The 16879-nt window shown below is 56.2% G+C and overlaps 2 protein-coding genes across 4 annotated transcripts in view; both read right to left on the bottom strand.

The window, feature by feature from the left end:
* Positions 1-16879, bottom strand: part of CAPN5 (calpain 5) — a 55510-nt gene that overhangs the window by 16452 nt on the left and 22179 nt on the right. For all 3 annotated transcript variants that reach the window (XM_081264498.1, XM_081264499.1, XM_081264500.1), the window contains one exon: positions 14221-14352. In XM_081264498.1, coding sequence (XP_081120624.1) covers positions 14221-14352 — 132 coding nt within the window. The remainder of the gene's footprint in view (positions 1-14220; positions 14353-16879) is intronic.
* Positions 8116-8704, bottom strand: OMP (olfactory marker protein). The gene has a single exon (XM_081262952.1). The coding sequence runs from the start codon at positions 8609-8611 to the stop codon at positions 8120-8122; it is 492 nt and encodes a 163-aa protein (XP_081119078.1). The 5' UTR covers positions 8612-8704; the 3' UTR covers positions 8116-8119.

Genomic DNA, 16879 nt, shown 5'->3' on the forward strand with positions numbered 1-16879 from the left:
TGTGTTGACTGAAGCAAAAATCCAGATGTTGATTTAGACTCAGAAATTAATCTATTATTTAAATACCAGGCCTTGTGCTGAGACCACCATAGTCCCTCAATTTAATTCTCACAATAACCGTATGGGTAGCCTACGATTATCCATCCCTACTTGACAGATGAGAGAACTGAGGCTCAGAGAGGGCAAGTAACTTGTCTATGACCACATAGCCAGAAAAAACACGCATTCTTTGTAAGCACACAGATCTGGTTTGAAGCCAGGATTCAAACACGGGTCTATTTATAAAGAATGAGTTCTTCATCAGTGTGGACTACTCTGTGCTGGACAGAGGAACCAGACATGGTCCCTGCCCTCAAAAGTCCTCCAGTCTGGTAGGAGAGGCAGGCGTACAGGCCACAAGCCGAGCTAACATGGGTATATGCAGGGCCCCAGCGGGGAGGGACCAGGGGTCCTACTTTGGAGGCGGGCATCTGAGAGCCAGCAGAGGATGTCCCCCAAGCACACAAGGGCAGATAGAGGTAACCTGGGCAGCAGGAGGTGGGCAGGGAAGGGCAACTTCTCACCCCTCCAAGTCAGGAGGAAGGGCTGGCCAGCCAGGTGTGGCTGAGCCCACCCAGACCCTAAGCAGATCCTTCTAGAAAAAAACCATGCCCAAGTATCCAGGCACCCAGGCATGCAGGCTGAGCTGGACCCCCGCCAGGAGCCCCACATGCTGAGGCCCTGCCCGCCCACAGGCTGCGGTCACCCCACCCCTGCACTCATTAAGGACGCCTTTGTTTACAGGCCTCTTCCATCAGCAGGGAGACTGGCAAAGGGAAATGCTCCCCAGCGGCACATCTGAGACCACGAAAATGAAAATGCTAACTCCGAGAGAGCACTGGAGCCACTAATGGAGCCCTGCTAGGGGCCGGCGGGCAGGCTGGTCACTGTTTCCAGAACTGCCTTGGCCTCACAGCCAGCCTGGCGGCAGGGCTCCGGGAAGCTTCTTGCAGAGGCTGCCCTGGGCACAGGCGAGGGAAGCAGGATCACACCCAGCCAGGAAGCCTGGCCCAGTGTCCCGGCCTAAGGCTCAAGACCACCGTGGCCTTTCCCGCTCCTCAGCTCTCTTTCCAGGCAACTCTGTCCTTTTAAAATAAAAACCCCCGAGGCCTCTGCCCCTCCCCTCGTTCTGTCTCCCCAATTTGCTTTCAAGACTGAAAGCTATATCAAAAAGGGGCCAAGCTAAGCACTGTGGCATTCCCTGCTGCCCCAGCTACTCGGAGGCTGAGGCTAGAGGTTTACTTGAACCCAGAGGCTTAGTGCCAGAGACTGGGTGACATGGGAAGGCCCTGTCTCTGGAAAATGGGGGAGATACATGCAGGGTGGGGCGATCATCTCTACGGCACAAGTAGGAAGCTCTGAGCTGAGAACACAAGCCTGGCCTACCTCTGCACTGCACCCGCCTCCCTCCAGTGGCCCTGCTCCGGATGCTCTGGACTGTGTGGGGAGGGAGGAGGCCGCCTTCCTGGGTGCAGGGAGGTATGCTGGGACCTGGAAGAATCACTAGCTAAACTTAGGGCTTGGCCCTGAGCCCTCTGTGACTCAAGAAGCACTTAATGAGGCTCCAGGGCCTGGGGATCGTGAGTCATGAATTCCTGGGGGCCTTGACTTCCCCTCCTGTATCACAGCCAGTGGGCCTGGTGTGGGGTGAGCCCCAGCCAGCCTTCCCACCACGAGCTCACCCCTCTGCTGCCAGGAGGACACTGAGTGGGAGAAACTAAACAATTCCACCTTCCTACCCCATAGCCACCATGCCCAAATTCAAGGAAGCCACCCAAGACTCTTGGAACCTGTCAGAGGATTCAGGAAGCAGCCTGAGGAGGTTCCCATTGACCACAAATGGGCCACCAGAGCATCAATAAGGATAGCAGCTGCAGCGGAGTACAACAAATCTGTTTAAGTTATCAGACCACATGATACAAAACAAATAATTAGTCATCTTGGAGGAGAGTAGGGAATTAACTCATTTTCTTGAAACTAAAAAAATCAGATCAAGCGTTGATCCAGCCTTTGCTCACACTGTGCCAGAGGTGAACCAAATAGAAGATGAAGGGAAATCTCCAATTGGGAAAGCATTCCAGCTAAGAAATGAGGAGTAAGTGACAATACTGGACCACCTCCTTCTATAACCATAGGAGAGTTAGTGGATTAGGCAATGATCAACACCAACTCCTCACACCATAAAAGAGATAAACAGACATTTCATGCCCCCCCCCCCCACCACCCAGGGAAGGACACGGCATCTCCTGCAGATCAGTCACGCCACAAAACATTTGCACCTCAATTTCCTCCATCTTCTAGAGCTAAGTCCTAAGTACAGGAATGCAGGGGACAGGGCACATGTTAAATAACACCAGGAAGACAGTCACCAACACCCAGACTGGGAATCCCACAGGGCAGATGACCTTTGTTTCTTCAATAAATAAATTACAGGGAAAGGTAAAAAGATGAAAGAGAAACAACCAATTGCCAATATGGACTTTGGTTTTGATCTCATTCAAATAAAGTGTAAGATGTCTACGTGTTTGCAGCCTGAACTGTGAGCTACAATACTTTGGGGGCATTTGGTGATATACATTGAGCATCCCTACTCCTAGAGCTTGGATCTAGAATGTCCCCCAAAGGCTTATGTGTTAAATGCTTGTATCCCAGTGTGGCCCTATCAGGAGGTAGTAGAAACTCCCAGAGGTGACACTATGTGGGAAGTTTTAGGTCACAGAGGGATGTGCCCTTGGGATGGTGGGACCTGGGTCTCCTGTGTGGCTTTCAGATCCCAGCCATGAGGCCGACTGTCTTGCTACATCACACATTCCTACCATGATCTGCTGCCTCCCCACCAAAGGTCTTCAGGCAATGGATCTGCTCAATCATGAGTGAACTGCAACCTCTAAAACCATGAGCCAAAATTAACCTTTTCCTCATTATAAATTGATTCATCTTGGGTATTTGTTAAAGTAACAGAAAACTAACACAACTGAAACTTTCTGAGCACTGACATGATGTTTGGGATTTGGAAGCATTTTGGATCTGGGATTTTTCAGAAAAGAGATGCTTCCCTGATAAAGGATATGCAAATATTCCATAATCAGAAGAACTCTGAAATCCAAAACAGTTTTGGTCCCGAGCATCTTGGATAAGGGATACTCCACCTACATTAAGGAGTTACTTTAAAATGTTTCCGTTGTATATGGGTATTGTGGTTATTATTTTTGAAATGAGTGCTTCTTTTCCAGAGCTGTATCCAGAAACATTCACAGAAGAAATGATCTGCTGCCTGGGGGCAGGGGGCATAGAAGCAGTAAGATTGGCATGAGCTGCTGGCTGCTGGAGCTCTGTGCTCTTGTGGTCTCTGGGCTTGACATTCCCTGTCATCAGGGACACCACAGCCTGGCCTGGCAACAGGAGCCCTGTGAGTGGGCTCAACTGATCCTCTCAACTCTGTCCTTCAACATGCCCTCCTGTGGGCTTCTCAGAAATCTTCTACAACCACCAAACACCACGATGCCTCCTGCCATCTCCCTCCTGTGTGTGTGTGTGTGTGTGTGTGTGTGTGTGTGTGTGATCTGCCTGCACCCCCTTCCCTTGGCCCTCAGGTGCTAGCCGCGACTCCTGCTCCCCAGCACAGCTCCCTTTCCCCACCCATTGGGAGAAGTTCCTCAGACCCCCGCCGCACCCGGCACAGGGCCTGGCCCAGCTCCAAAGCTGGCTGGAGTCTTTCTGGGAGGAAAATCCCCAGCTCTGGTCACTGGTGAGGCCCTTGACCAGTTGGTAACCCTGTACACACAACCTCATCTCAGAGACTTAAGTTTGGACTGAGCCACATCTCAGAGCCTCAGTTTCCTCATCTACTTATCTTACCCCCCAGGACCATCACAAGAACTCAAATAGAAGGCCTTGGAGGTGCACCACATACTGCGGAGGGCTGTGCACACCTGGATGGGGCTGTTGGCTGTGGAGTACCTCCGTGGGCACTCAAGGCTGCAAATCTCAGGGCAGAGGGGAGCTGCAGCCACCGGGTGGCTTCCTTCCCAAGAGGAGAAAGGGAAACTCAGCACCACTGGCTGTGGGGTAACTTGGGCTGACCTGGCTGGTGGCAGGGACTGGGTGGGGTTTGGAGCCTCCCTCACCTGCCTGGGGGCGTGGCCTCTTGCAGCACACACCCCAAATCTCAGGGCTGAGATGGGCACCACAGCGCCCCCTGGTGCCCCAGCTCCTGGGCTTTGTCCTGGGAACCTCCCACCAGGTTCAAGCAGCCTCAGGTCATGGGACAGAGAACAGGAGGAGCCCGGGGAGGGCAGTACTGCTCAGGAGCTGTGTGTGTGTGTGTGACTGTATGCGCAGCTGTAGGGGCGTGGGAGAAAGCTTTCCAGATGTCTACCTGGGACCCCAAGGCCCAGCTCCCAGCGTTTCTGAGCCACACAGTGGCTGTGGGAAGAAGGGCTGCTGCTCCCTGTGTCACCCAAGTTGGGTAAAATGAGCCACAGGCCTTTTGGAATCCTCAGACCTAGCAGGTTCCTGGTGCTGGGCATCTGAGATTCCTCAGTTCCCAGCTTCTGGATTCAAGAATCTGAAATTCCTTAAGTTTCAGATACTCTAACTGGAGGAGCCAAGAATCCCTGTCTCCTTGGGAGGGCAGAGTCCTGTTGCCCAGAGATCAGGACAGCTGGAACCAAGACCTGCTCATCCCAGGCCTGCCTCTCTGCTACCTGCTGGATGGCCTCAGGCAGTTTTTCCCCCTCTCTGAATCTGGAGCTTCTGTTCAGCAGTCAGGTTCTCCTTACCCTCCTCAGAATAATTTGAAGTGAGGCCGCGCTTCTACAGTCACTGGGACAGAAAAAGGCAAACCCAGAGAGGGTAGCCAGATGCCAATTCTGTCGCACTTGACTGACACTCAACCTTGTCATCAGACTGAGTCACCAGAGGAGGAAGCCACTCAGAGGCTGCCCAGGGTTACCCAATGGGACAGTGCATAGCAAGGCAGGGGCCCTCACCACTTACCATGCTGCCTCTCTGGGAAGAGGCTCAGGAAGTGTCAGGTCTCCCCACCCTATGGTTTCTCGTGGTTTCCATGGAGAGTGGGTCATTTCCCCCTGCCTGAGAACAGAGCCAGGTGCTACCTCTTCCCGCGGAGGGAAGGCTACATTTTTTACTCTCAGAGGTGTTTCCAGCAGTGGCCAGGAGGCAGGCTTGGGAGGGCAGAGACTCCTGGAAGATGGGGGAGGGGGATTCTTCGAATGCTGTCAGGGGGATGTGCAGAGGCAGGAAATGGGGAGGCCCTGAGGTGGAGGAGAAAAGGAGCTACAAGACCAGCTTGGGGAGCATTTTGAAGCAGGGTCATTCCCAAGCAAAACCACAATGCAGCCTCTGACCCCCATCTCAGGAAAGGGGCAGAGGGACACATTTTCCCAGCCCATTGCAGATAACAGTTTCAATGGGGTCAAAGGTCCACAGGGCCATGGCCTGGTGCTCCACCTTGTACTCCTGACCCTGGTCCAGCCCCTCCAATCCCTCTATGATCTAGACAGGAAGCCTCCTCCTCTGAGTCTCAGTTGTCTCTGTTCAAAATGAGCAAGAGGTAAGGACAGAGGAGGTAAGGACAGAGCTGTGAAGAAGGACCAACGGGACACCAAGGCGATGTGGCCCTGCAGCTGCACTGGTACCAATATCAGTCATATCTGGTCACTAGTCTAACAATCTCAAAAGGGTAGGGCAGAGAGGGAACTCACAGAAAAAGCCAGGCTGTTCCCTCTGGAAAGCCTGGGGCCAGGACAGGGTCAGGGACTGACAGAAGATCCAGGGCCGGTAACTCTGAGGCCATCCAGCAGGTAGCAGAGAGGACCGACCCTGTCCCACACCCTGGCCATCCAGTGCTCCATCCACCCCTGCCCAGCGCCCTGTGGGGAGGGAGACTGGAGACAGCATGGCCTCAGCATGGCTCCCTCCACCCCACACAGGCTGGCTAAGCTGCTGCAGGGGTGCCAGGAGGCCCAGTAAACCCAGGCCTGAGGGAGGCCTGGCCGGTCACCTGACTGCTCTGGGCCTCATCCGTGACTGCTGGCAGGAGGGGGGGTAGGCACTTTGGGAGAGGCTCGTGGAGGGTTGCCCAGGGATGGGAGGGCACTAGACAGGACTGGGAGAGCGGCGGCAGAGCTCCTGAGGGGCAGCGGTGCTCACGGCGAGACACACACCACCGAGGCAGGACACACGGCTTTTATTGGGCACGCACAGCGGGCACAGTGGAGGCACTCAGGACCTCCCAGGAAGACGGGATGGGACAGAGTGGAGAAGAGCAGTCTGGGGGGTTCAGAAAGGAGAGGGCAAGCAAAGAGGCAGAAAGGGGGAACTGCCCTGGGGTCTGACCTCCTCCCATCCCACAGTTAGCAGAGAGTAAGGCAGCAATGGCTATAGGCAAGGCCAGCACTTCTCAAAACATGTCCCAGAACAGACCCCAGAGCCACAGTTTCACAGGACCAGAGCTCACCACAGCCCAGAGCTCACCACAGCCCATCTCTCACTACAGAATCCTGACTCCGACACCACCTTCTACATCTCTGAGAGGGGGCCTGCCCCCACCAGCCCCACCACTGGGGATGGTTCTGACCCTCTAGGTCTCAGTACATCTCTTCTCAGGGCCAAGTGCCCTGATGGACCTTCAAAGGATGTCTCTGGCCAGGGCCAAACAAAGCCAGCCTTGCAACAAGGTGTTGGGGACACTTGCGGAGGTGCCCGTGTCTGAATCCAGGCAGCAGGTCAGGCCCCTCCAAAATGGGGGCTTTGGGCCTGTGCAATGGGAAGCGGAATGAGGCTAGGGATGGAACTGAATCTACCAGTAACTGTGCCTCAGTTTCCCCATCTGGTGAGTGGATGCCCCCAGTGACCTCCAAGGCCAGTGTTCTCCATCACATTGCTGTCACCTGCAGCCCACTTGAGATTATCAGCCATTGTAACCACCCCCTTAGGCTTTACCCACCCCTCCCCTAGCTCCCCTAAAGCAGCCCAGGAAATGCCAAAGCTGCTCTAGTCGAAGGAAATGCCTGCTTCTCTCTGTCCAGTGAGCTGGCGAGGCCTGCTTCCCCAAGGGGACATGCCATCTCCAGCTCCAGGGCCCTGGATCCCTCTATCCAGCCTCCCCCCAGGCAGAAGGAAACCCTTTACTAAACTGCTCCCACTTCACTGTATGAATCTCAAAGACTCCCAGCTCAGGAAGCCCCCAACGGGGGCTCAACCCAGGTCATGTCAATCAACCCCTTGCCAAAAGTCACCCTTGAACCAGCAGCAATTTTTCAATGGATAACCTAAAATTAGACGTGTCCACAGGGCAGGAATAGACCCTAGTGTGCACTGTGTGAGCCCTGCATGCCGTCTTGATGGATGTGTGCATACAGGTAGACAGATCTGTGTGACTGTATATAGCTCCCCTTCACTTCTCCACTACAGCCAGCACTGGGCGACAGACCCCAAGCCACCCCCACCACCCAAATCAGCCCTGCAGCAACCCTGTCCCATGTCCTGAGGGTCCTGAGGCATCCTGGGACCACACTGGGTCATTGCAGAAGCAGCACCTTCCCGAGTCCTCAGGCTGGGTGTTCACCTCCTGACAAGGGTGGCCGAGGGTGCCGCGTCCAGCGGAGAGCAGAAGCCTTCTTCCTGGATTCCCCGAGGAGGTTGCTCCTGTCATCTCCATCTCCCCGTCTCTGGAGGAAGCCAGATGGCTGGTTGTTTGAATCTCTGTCTCTCTTGGTCTTTGACTGTCTCACTCCCTCTCAATGAAGCAGAGAAGGCAGGTGCCTATAGCTTCTCCGTCTGCCACATGAGCCCCTACCAGGTCTCTATCATCTACAGGGGGTGGCATCGGTGGTCAGTGAAGCTTCTAGACTACAGAGCCGTGGGATCTTTCTGGGAGCCAGAGCTCTGACACCAGGGAAAAGGAGAGGAGGAGGGGAGGACATGGACTCAGGGGGCCTCTGGCCACGCAGAATCCAGGCTGAGCAGCTAGAAGAATGTCCCCCCAAAACACAGGTGGGGAAGGGAGGTCCAGGCAGGAAGAGGGTGGGGGCAGATGGGGCAGAGGGCAGCCCCTTCAGAGCTGGCTGAACACCACGGAGGCCTTGAGGTCAGCAGGCTCCAGCCCTTCACCAAAGGTGATGAGGAAGTACATGACCTTGCGGATCTTGGCCAAATCTGACAGGCGCTCCCCGAACTCCAGGGCATCGGCCTCGTTACAGTCCATGGCGTCCGAGTCCTCCTTGCGCCAGAAGATGGCAGCGGGGTCCAGCAGCTGGCGCGTCATGAGGTTGGTGAGGTCGGGCGTCCAGTTCTGCGAGGTGCCGGTGATGGTGACCTTGCCGGGCTTGTCCAGCGCCACGTTCCAGCGCTCGAACTGCAGCCTCTGCTGCTGGATGAAGTCGAGGCGGTACACGGACTCCGCCGGCCGCAGCAGCTTCTCGCCATCCTGACGCTTCTCCCCACGCTGCTTCAGGCTCTCCACGCGCAGCCGCATCTGCTTGGTCAGGTCCTTGTCCAGGACCAGCGGCATGTCCAGCTGCTGCTTCTGCGGCCCGTCCTCCGCCATGGCCCAAGTGCTGCTGCTGCTGCTGCTGCTCCCGCCAATGTCAAAGAGCCAAATGGGCTGGGGCCTCAGTGCAGAGAGAAGAGGCCACCTAGAGGCCCCGCCTCCCCTTATGCCCTCCCTCCTCTCCTCTCCTCCGCTCAGGTCACTGGCCCTTTCTTACCCCACCCAGTTCCAAAATAGGGTGTGATGAGAAGTGGGAGTCCACCTGCCTCCTCTCCACTCCTGGACGTGATAATACAGGTGCTGCAGGCAGGCAGGCAGGCAGGCAGGAGGGTGCTGGGCTCCTCGGGGACAAGGACGCTGATGTCAACTGCTGTGGAAACCACCTTGACTACACGGATGGGCTGGGAGCTGCTTGTTTGTGAATAAGGGAGTGCTCTGCATGGCAATGCGGGGAGGAGGGAGCACTGGCTGGAGGCTCGGAGGAGAGGCTGGAAGACCCCTATGGGGGGCAAGAACAGGACCAGACAGGTGTACCTGGAGTCACTCAAGCCAACATCCCAGGCTCCCCTCCCCTTCACTCACCCACATCCAACCACCAAGGCTGGTACATTCTACTTCCTAAATGTCAGGGAGTCTTCCCCTACATTCCCGCTGCCAGGACCCCCACCCTGCCACCATCATGTCCCACCCAGATGCCTGGTTCTCAAATTCCAGTGTGCATCAGAATTACTTGTAGAACTTGGAAACAGACTATCAGCCTCCACTCCCAGAAATTTTTATTTAATCCATGTTGGATGTGGATTTGCATTCCCAACCACCTCCCAGGCTGCTGGCCCAGGAACCAAGCTTTGAGAAATCACTGACCAGCTGATTCTGACCTGGCCCTTCCTCCACCCTGTGCCATGGCAACCACATGACCACAGTTCTCTTCTACCAAAGTCCTATCATGTATTCCCCCTGTTACCCCAGAGACTTGAGGGCAAGGAAGAATCGCAAACATCTATATCTCCAGCACCCAACAGGAAGCAGAAGCTCTGTTATCAAAAGTGGGCAAGGGTGCTGAGGTGGTGGCTCAGTGGTAGAATGCTGCCTCGCATGTGTGAGGCACTGGGTTTGATCCTCAGTACCGGATAAAATAAATAAGATAAAATATTGTGTCCATCTACAACTAAAAAAAAAAAAGACAGGATGTGGCTTAGTGGTGGAGGAAGGTCTTGGGTTTGAGTTTAGAATACACACATACACATACACACACACACAACAGGACACCTGAAAGAACTGGGGTATGTGAGCATAGTTGAGGTGGGGATGGGGCAGAGGGGTGGGCTACCACCATGATATGCAAAGGAAAGAGGAAAGAGGCCCAGGGCCAAGTGTAATAACAGAAAAAAATCTGAAGGATCTAGTGGACCAACAAGAGTCAGTTGCTGGATGAAAGCTACGTTAATCAGTGATATCTTGAGCTACATGAATGGCATGGGGGTACCAAAGGAGACGGTACCTGGTTCAGTAGAGTGGGAGTTCAGTGCCTGATCGGAACCTTTGACCTTACAGCTGGAGGGGTGGGGGCGGGGAACAACTTGGCTGATGAACTGACACCAGGCAGCTTCTCCTTCCTCCTTGGGAAGGAACAGTTTCTACCCTTCCTGGCTCTACATTTTGCTTTTCACTTGTATGTTGGCTTCGTTTCTGCCTGTGGTATCGCCTGCTAGACCACCAACCCTGAGAGGGCAGGGACGGGGCCCATCTTGCTCAGGACCCTAAGCCAGCACCCAGTACAAGGGAAGCACAGAGGAGGACCACAGAAATGCTTGTTGAATGAGTAAGTGACACTGATAAAAGAATAGCTGCTGGAGGGACCGTGGGGCCAAGGACAAGAGGATGCAGACAGGTGGGAGAGCTCAGGGACCTGGCTGAGGCCCGAATGAGGTCAGGTCAGCAATGTGCTGGAGCAGGAAGCTGAGGCCAGAGAGACCCAGCCTTGACCGCAGACCACCTAGAGCTGTCCCAGGCTGTGGCTGTGGAGTGATGGAGGTGGCTGAAGGTGAAGGCTATTGGAGATGGAACCCAGAACTAAGACCAGGGCAGTGGGGAGTAAGGGGAGGAGCGGAGACACGAGCCACAGGGGCACAGTGATCCCCAGAACACAGCAGTTCTTGGGGTATAAAAGGCTAGGATCCTGGAGGTGCCAAACCCTTTGAACCCAGGTGACAGCGCAGACAGCTGGATGAGGATCCAGGAGCACAGGAGAGCGCCTCATCTCTGGCGGGGTGGAGATGTGCAACCAGGAGGAGGCTGAGGCTGGGCCTCACAGACCGGGCAGGAGGGAGGGGGCGACGGGGCCACAGGAGGGGTGGACAGTGCAGGGAGGAGGGGAGCAGGAAACAGAGGGTGCAGAAGCTCCGGAGGAGTGGTAGGAAGAAGGCAGGAGGCTGCAGGCGGTTCTGGATGCGCTGATATCCTTGACTCAGCTGTCAGATACTGGGGAGGACCCACCCACGGCTGGACGCAGGAACAAATTCAGGGGAGAAACGCAGGCTCCAAACTTGCACAATTAAAATAAAACTTCTTAACCGAAATGGAAGAAACAACAACATCAACAACTGAAAATCCTTAACACTGGAGGCTACTGGGTAACGAAAGTCACTTGACTTTGTGGTTTGGGGACTTTTTCCACACCTTCTGTTCCAGGACCTTCTGTGGCACTTGGGGTGCAGTTGGTGCCCGTGAACATGCACTGAGCAAACTGCTGAATAACTGAGAACAGGAACTGTTGATATTAAAGGGCCAGGACAAAGCGGGAAACACAAAATGGAACCAAGACTGTCTGCGCCGGCCTCCTCTGCCTTTCCCAAACCCGCCCGAGTACTGCAACCCCCAACTTCCATGCTTTCTTGCAGTCGGGGGCCTGGCTGGCTCCTCCAGGGCCTAGGCCAGCCCACGGCCAGGGACATGATGGCTCAGGCAGCAGGCCTGGCCTCTGCTCTGGCTGCACCAGGCTCCCAGGAAGGGGAGCTCACAGACGACCTTGGGTCCAGCCTAGGCATGGTCTCCTGGCAAGTGCTGTCAACTGCCACTTCCTGATTTCAGGTTCACAAAACCTGGCCACCTGAAGTCCACCGCCTCCCTGCCTTCAGGGAACACGCAGTGAGATGCGGAGGCCAGGATGCCCCACCAGGGAGCCTATAGGAAGGGGAGCCCACTGCCCAGGGGTGTCTGGAAGAGGCGAGGGCGGGAGCTAAGTGTGCAGAGTGCTGGGAGCCAAGGGCTGGTCCTCCTCCCATGATGGCGAATCCTGAGCCTGTTGGTCCCAGGCTACTTTAAGAACTAAGAGTGAAGGGTAACTTCCTGGAGGAGGGCGCGTGTCAGGTACCATGCTCCTGCTTCTGAGGCCCAGCCTCTTGGAGTGTGCAGCTGGATGGGGGGGCAGAGGTGCAACTCAGGCTAAACGCCACCCCTGTCCCCTCCACTGCCCTTCCAGGGAGAAAACAGGGTGGGGCAGGGAGGCCCTGCAGGGCAACAGGCCCAGAAAGTGAGGGGTGACAACAAACAGGGCCCCATCAGGGAGCGTGAGGCACAGTAATGAGCTCCCTGGAGCCTCATCCCAGGACCCAGGGGCTATCGCCACAGCAGTACCTGGAGGCAGAGTGCAATTAGCTCAGGCTGGGGACCTGAGCTACGGGAGACCAGCCTCCTGGCTCTGCAGCCTGGAAGACCACCCAGCCCCGCAAAGGAGGAAACTTCAGTCCAGAGATAAGAGCAGGCCTGCCCAAGGCGGCACAGCATCAAGACCAGGCCTCCTCCTGTGAGTCTCAGCCTCTTCCTCCAGCAGTAAAGATGGGGAGCTGCCACAGGGACCAAGGGCCAGGTCTGGGGCAGGGCACACAGCGCTGAGCTCCTCCCATCTTGTTCGGCACCAGCCCACTCCTAGACCCGGAGGTACTGTCAGAAAGGCTGGCGGCGGAGCTGCCTGTCAAAAGCTGGGTGGAACAATTTGGGGTGGACTTCCATTCCCAAAAATCTCCAGAGGCTCCTCTATGCTGGCCCCTGTGAGGCTCCAAGGGAAGATATAAGTTGGACCGGCTCTGTCTGTGGGGAGCTCACCTCAAGGGGGGAGACAGCAGATAAACAGGCAATTATAGGGCGGGTGGGAGGTGGGGGGCAGCCCCGTAGGATTCCCTTGTGCCACCTCCAGCCCCACATGAGTCCTCGCCTGGGGGTGCTGGGGCTCAGAGGCAGGGGGCCTGGTTCTGGACTCAAAGAAGCGGGCTGGAGGCTGCAGAGTGGAGACCAGACCTCCACCTAGAGAATCGGGCCAGGCCCCACAGCTTTCTCCCAGCCTGGATGCCCCTGAATACCCAAATCTATAAGCTGTGGCCGTTGCCTTTGCTGAGGCCCTGCGAGCCCTAAAGCCAGCTGCCCTGACCACTGCAGGAGCCTCAGAGGCCAGGCCTCAGGGATGCCCACTGGGTGGCTGTGAGAGGCCAAACCCTGTTCAGAAGACCTGAGAAAAGGGACCTGAGTCCCAGCCTCGGCCAAGGGCATAGCTCCCTCTGATGGCTGATGGATGCCTCAGAGGATGAAGAAAAACACACTGTGCTCCTTGCACCCTGCTTGCATAGGAACACCCTACGATCCAGGAATGTTCCTAACGCTGCATCCACTGAGCGTCACGTCACACCAAGCACGGTAAGGACAGCATGTCAGTCCACCTTCTGGTAAGGCCACTACTCTGGTTCTGCAGAGGAATAACCTGAGGTCAGCTACAAAGCTTCCGACTGGTAAAGCTGGGGCTCAGATTGAGCCTGGGCGACTCAATGCCCCAGGCTCTAACAGCCCACCACCCACCCCTTCCTAGGAAGAGCAGGCAGAGCAGAGAAGGGAAAGAGACAACCACTGGAGCTTAATCCTGTGCTCAGCCCAGGTCTCCTCTATAATCCCTGCCTTAATTTACCAAGTTCGGCCTCCACTCCAGCCTCCCTGTTTTCCCCAAAAGGAAGCACTGGATTTGAGGGTCCCAATGCTAAGTGCTGCCATAAAAGAACCAGATGGCAAGACCAGAGTCCATTTGTTCCAACCCCAAACCTTTGGATGGCATGATGATGAACAAGCTGTAGAAGGTGATCAGGATGCTGGACCTGGGCCACCACCTTCCCCCCACCCTTGTGGCCGGACTGGTCAAGAACATCAGCAGTGTAGAACCAGTCAAGAAGCTGGAGATTGTCCAGACCACTCATGCTAAACAACTGGGAACAGCAAGGCCCAGAGAAGGATAGCAACAGCCCAAGTCACACAGCAGGTTACTGGCAGAGTTGCCCTGAGCCCCGTCACAGCTGACTCCACACACTGAAAATCATGCAGGAAGGTTCCATATGTCACAGGTATATATTCGGCTCCAGAGACACTAGGAACCCAACTGTGTGGAGGGGACACATCAGGATCCCCCTAGAGTTACACAGATGCTACCAGCACCTGCCTCTGGATCTTCAGCTGATGGTGGAGGGCAGGCAAATCTGATGCCTGACCAGTGCTGAGGGGCCAAGGTCGCCCACCTGGCCCTGGAGCAGGCTTTCAGGAAGTCTCCAGCTACATCAGGGCTACACCTGCCTGGCAGTGAGGGCCGCAGGCTGCCTCAATGCCCCAGCAGCCCCATCCCCAGGCCTCACCTTCTGCCACAGCGATTCACGGGAGGCGAGTGAAGAGCAGGCTGCCACAAACCAGCAGTTGCCCACCTGTCCCTGGTGCAGATCGTGGGAGCTGATGCCATCCACAAAGAGGCGGGGGTCCTCGCAGATGTCCTGCAGAGAGGGCAGGGAGAGCGTGAGGGCCCCAGGAACACAGGATGCCCACCTGCTGCCAGCACAGAGGTTCCCTGTCCCCACACACTGGGGGCCTAACCTGGCAGACCACTCCCCAGACCCAGCCTTCCCCAGTTCCTGGTTGGATGCCGTCTTCCTTCTCTGACCCAGAGCGCGCTTCTGCCAATGGCATGATGATGAACAAGCTGTAGAAGGTGGTCAGGAGGCTGGACCCGGGCCACCACCTTCTTCCCATCCATGTGGCCCTCCCTGACCAGCCAGCCCTCATGGTGCCCTGGGGTGGGAAGGGGGACGTGAGACAACACCAAAATGACAGCGATGAGCAGAGGGCGTGGCCTAGTGAGCAGAGGGCGTGGCCTAGTGAGCAGAGGGCAGGGGCGTGGCTATCTGAGGGTGGGGAGGAGTGAACAGCGGGTGGGGCGTGGCAACAGAGGGCATGGGTGGGGTGAGCTGATGCCCCTCCTGTTCTCATCTGATCCCCACACCCCTGAGGAGTATGGAGTTGCTATTCCATTTCAGGAATGGAGGTCCACAGTAGCGCAGCGGCTTGTTAAAGGCAAACCACACAAAATGCCCGAGTGGAACATAAAATCCTGCTGCTTTTCCCATGGGGACTGGCAGCCATGGCAGGGGGTGTACTCCCTAGGACATGCCAGGAAGCCAGGCCGGGCAGCCACTGGACAGGGAAGTGACTCACACAACCTGGTAACTGTGGGAGCCAGCCCTTCCTAGTTCCTGGAAGCCCAGGGAAGCCAGCAGGGGGCCTCCGCACCAGACCCTCCCACCAAGCTCACCCAGAGTTTTCCTTTAAGGCTCCCTGAGGCTGGGAAGTGGGAGACCCATGGACTTTGACCTCAGACACAAGCTAAAAGGGTTCATTCCCCGGCTTCCCATAGTGGCTGACATCCCACCCCAGGCCTGAGGTGGGCAGCTGGTTAGTCCTCTGCAGGGTGACAGACAATCCTTGCCTGGAGCTGAGCCCCACCTACAGCCAGGGGCTGCCTGCATCACTTGTGGGCCAGGCAGTGTGGGGCTGGGCACAAGAGGGGGTCTCTTCTACTGCCCATCCAGGCCTTGGCCAGTGCTGCATATGCAGCTGGCCACCCCAGGCCCCTCTTTTTCTCTCACCAGCACCTTGACTCCACAAAGTTGAAAGTGACTGTCCCCCAAGGGGTGGGATCAGGGAGACACTGATTCAGGTCTTCTATGTGCCACACAGCCTGCTAGCACCATGATCAATCCTCACCGTAGCTCAGAGAGGGGAAATATATGCCCATTTTACAGATGAATGGTTGAACAACATGCCCTAGTCATACTGCAGGGGGAGGTGACAGCAGGTCACCTGCAAGTTTGCTCCTGAGCTCCATCCATCAATCACCACAGAGCTCCTGAAGCCCTACCACAGGTGGCCAGTAGATGGTAGCAGAACCAGGAAGATAGAACTCCAATTCCTGCTCCCTATTCATTAACTGTACAAGTTTGGGCCAGTAGCTCAACCTCTCTGCGCCTCCATTTCCTCACCTGTGCAAAGGAGACAGACTGTTATTCCTGCAGGGCTGTTTAAGGCCCCCACAGATCTTAGTGGCGGAGATTTGGGCAGGTGGAAGTGGGACAAAGGGCCCTTCAGCTCTCATAAGGTGCTTGAGACTCCTCTGGTTTCCAGAGAAACCAGTATCACAGGACGGAGGAAAGGATCAACTCCCAAAGGACATGAGCGGCTCCTGAGACCCGACCCCTGATTCCAGTTGGAACCGCAGGGTGACCCAGAGCCAAGCAGCGAGGAGGCTTCCCCACAGCAGGTCTGGGTGCTTCATCTCAGGTCACAGGAGACCAAGGGAGGCAGCCTGCCCCATCCTGTCCCCAGGGCCTCTCAGCTGCCTTCCTATCTTGCCTCCCAGCCCAGCCTGGTGATGACTCAGCATCTGCCTGAGGGCCCGAAGGAAGGAGGAGCTTCAATATCTGGAGGACCCCAGCTAGGGCAGGCCAGGGGGAGACCAGCACTGCAGGGCATGCCGTGAGGTGACTGTGAGGTGCCCTCCACTTTAGATGCTCCCAGCCTGTGGCAGACATGACTGCCCCATTCCATGGAGGAGGCTGAGCCCAGGAGGGGGCAGTGCCACCAAGGTCATGAGGAAAGTGACAAAACCAGGTGTGCTGGGCTCCCACCAGGGTTCTCTCCACTGATGCCCAATGCTGCTGGGCAGATCTGTGGGGCAGGCACGGCCACCCCAGCACAGGGCTCTGGACCCAGGCACCTCTCCAGCAAAGACCTGGCTCCCAGTCAGTCTTCCAGGGTTCCATTGCCCTGACTGCGCGAAAGCTGAGACCTGGGGCCATCAGACAGCCTGGGAGGGAGCACCTGAGGCCTGGGCCTGTTCCTCCTGCCTGGACAGGCTTAGGGTCCTCAGCTGTAACCTGCAGAAACCAAGTGAGTTTGGTGGCACTTGGAATTCAGAGACCATGTTGGGGCACCTGTAAAAGAACCATCATAGAAATAGCTCTCAAG

Source organism: Spermophilus citellus (genome assembly GCF_964194105.1).
Source record: "Spermophilus citellus genome assembly, chromosome: 2".
Lineage (NCBI taxonomy): Eukaryota > Metazoa > Chordata > Mammalia > Rodentia > Sciuridae > Spermophilus > Spermophilus citellus.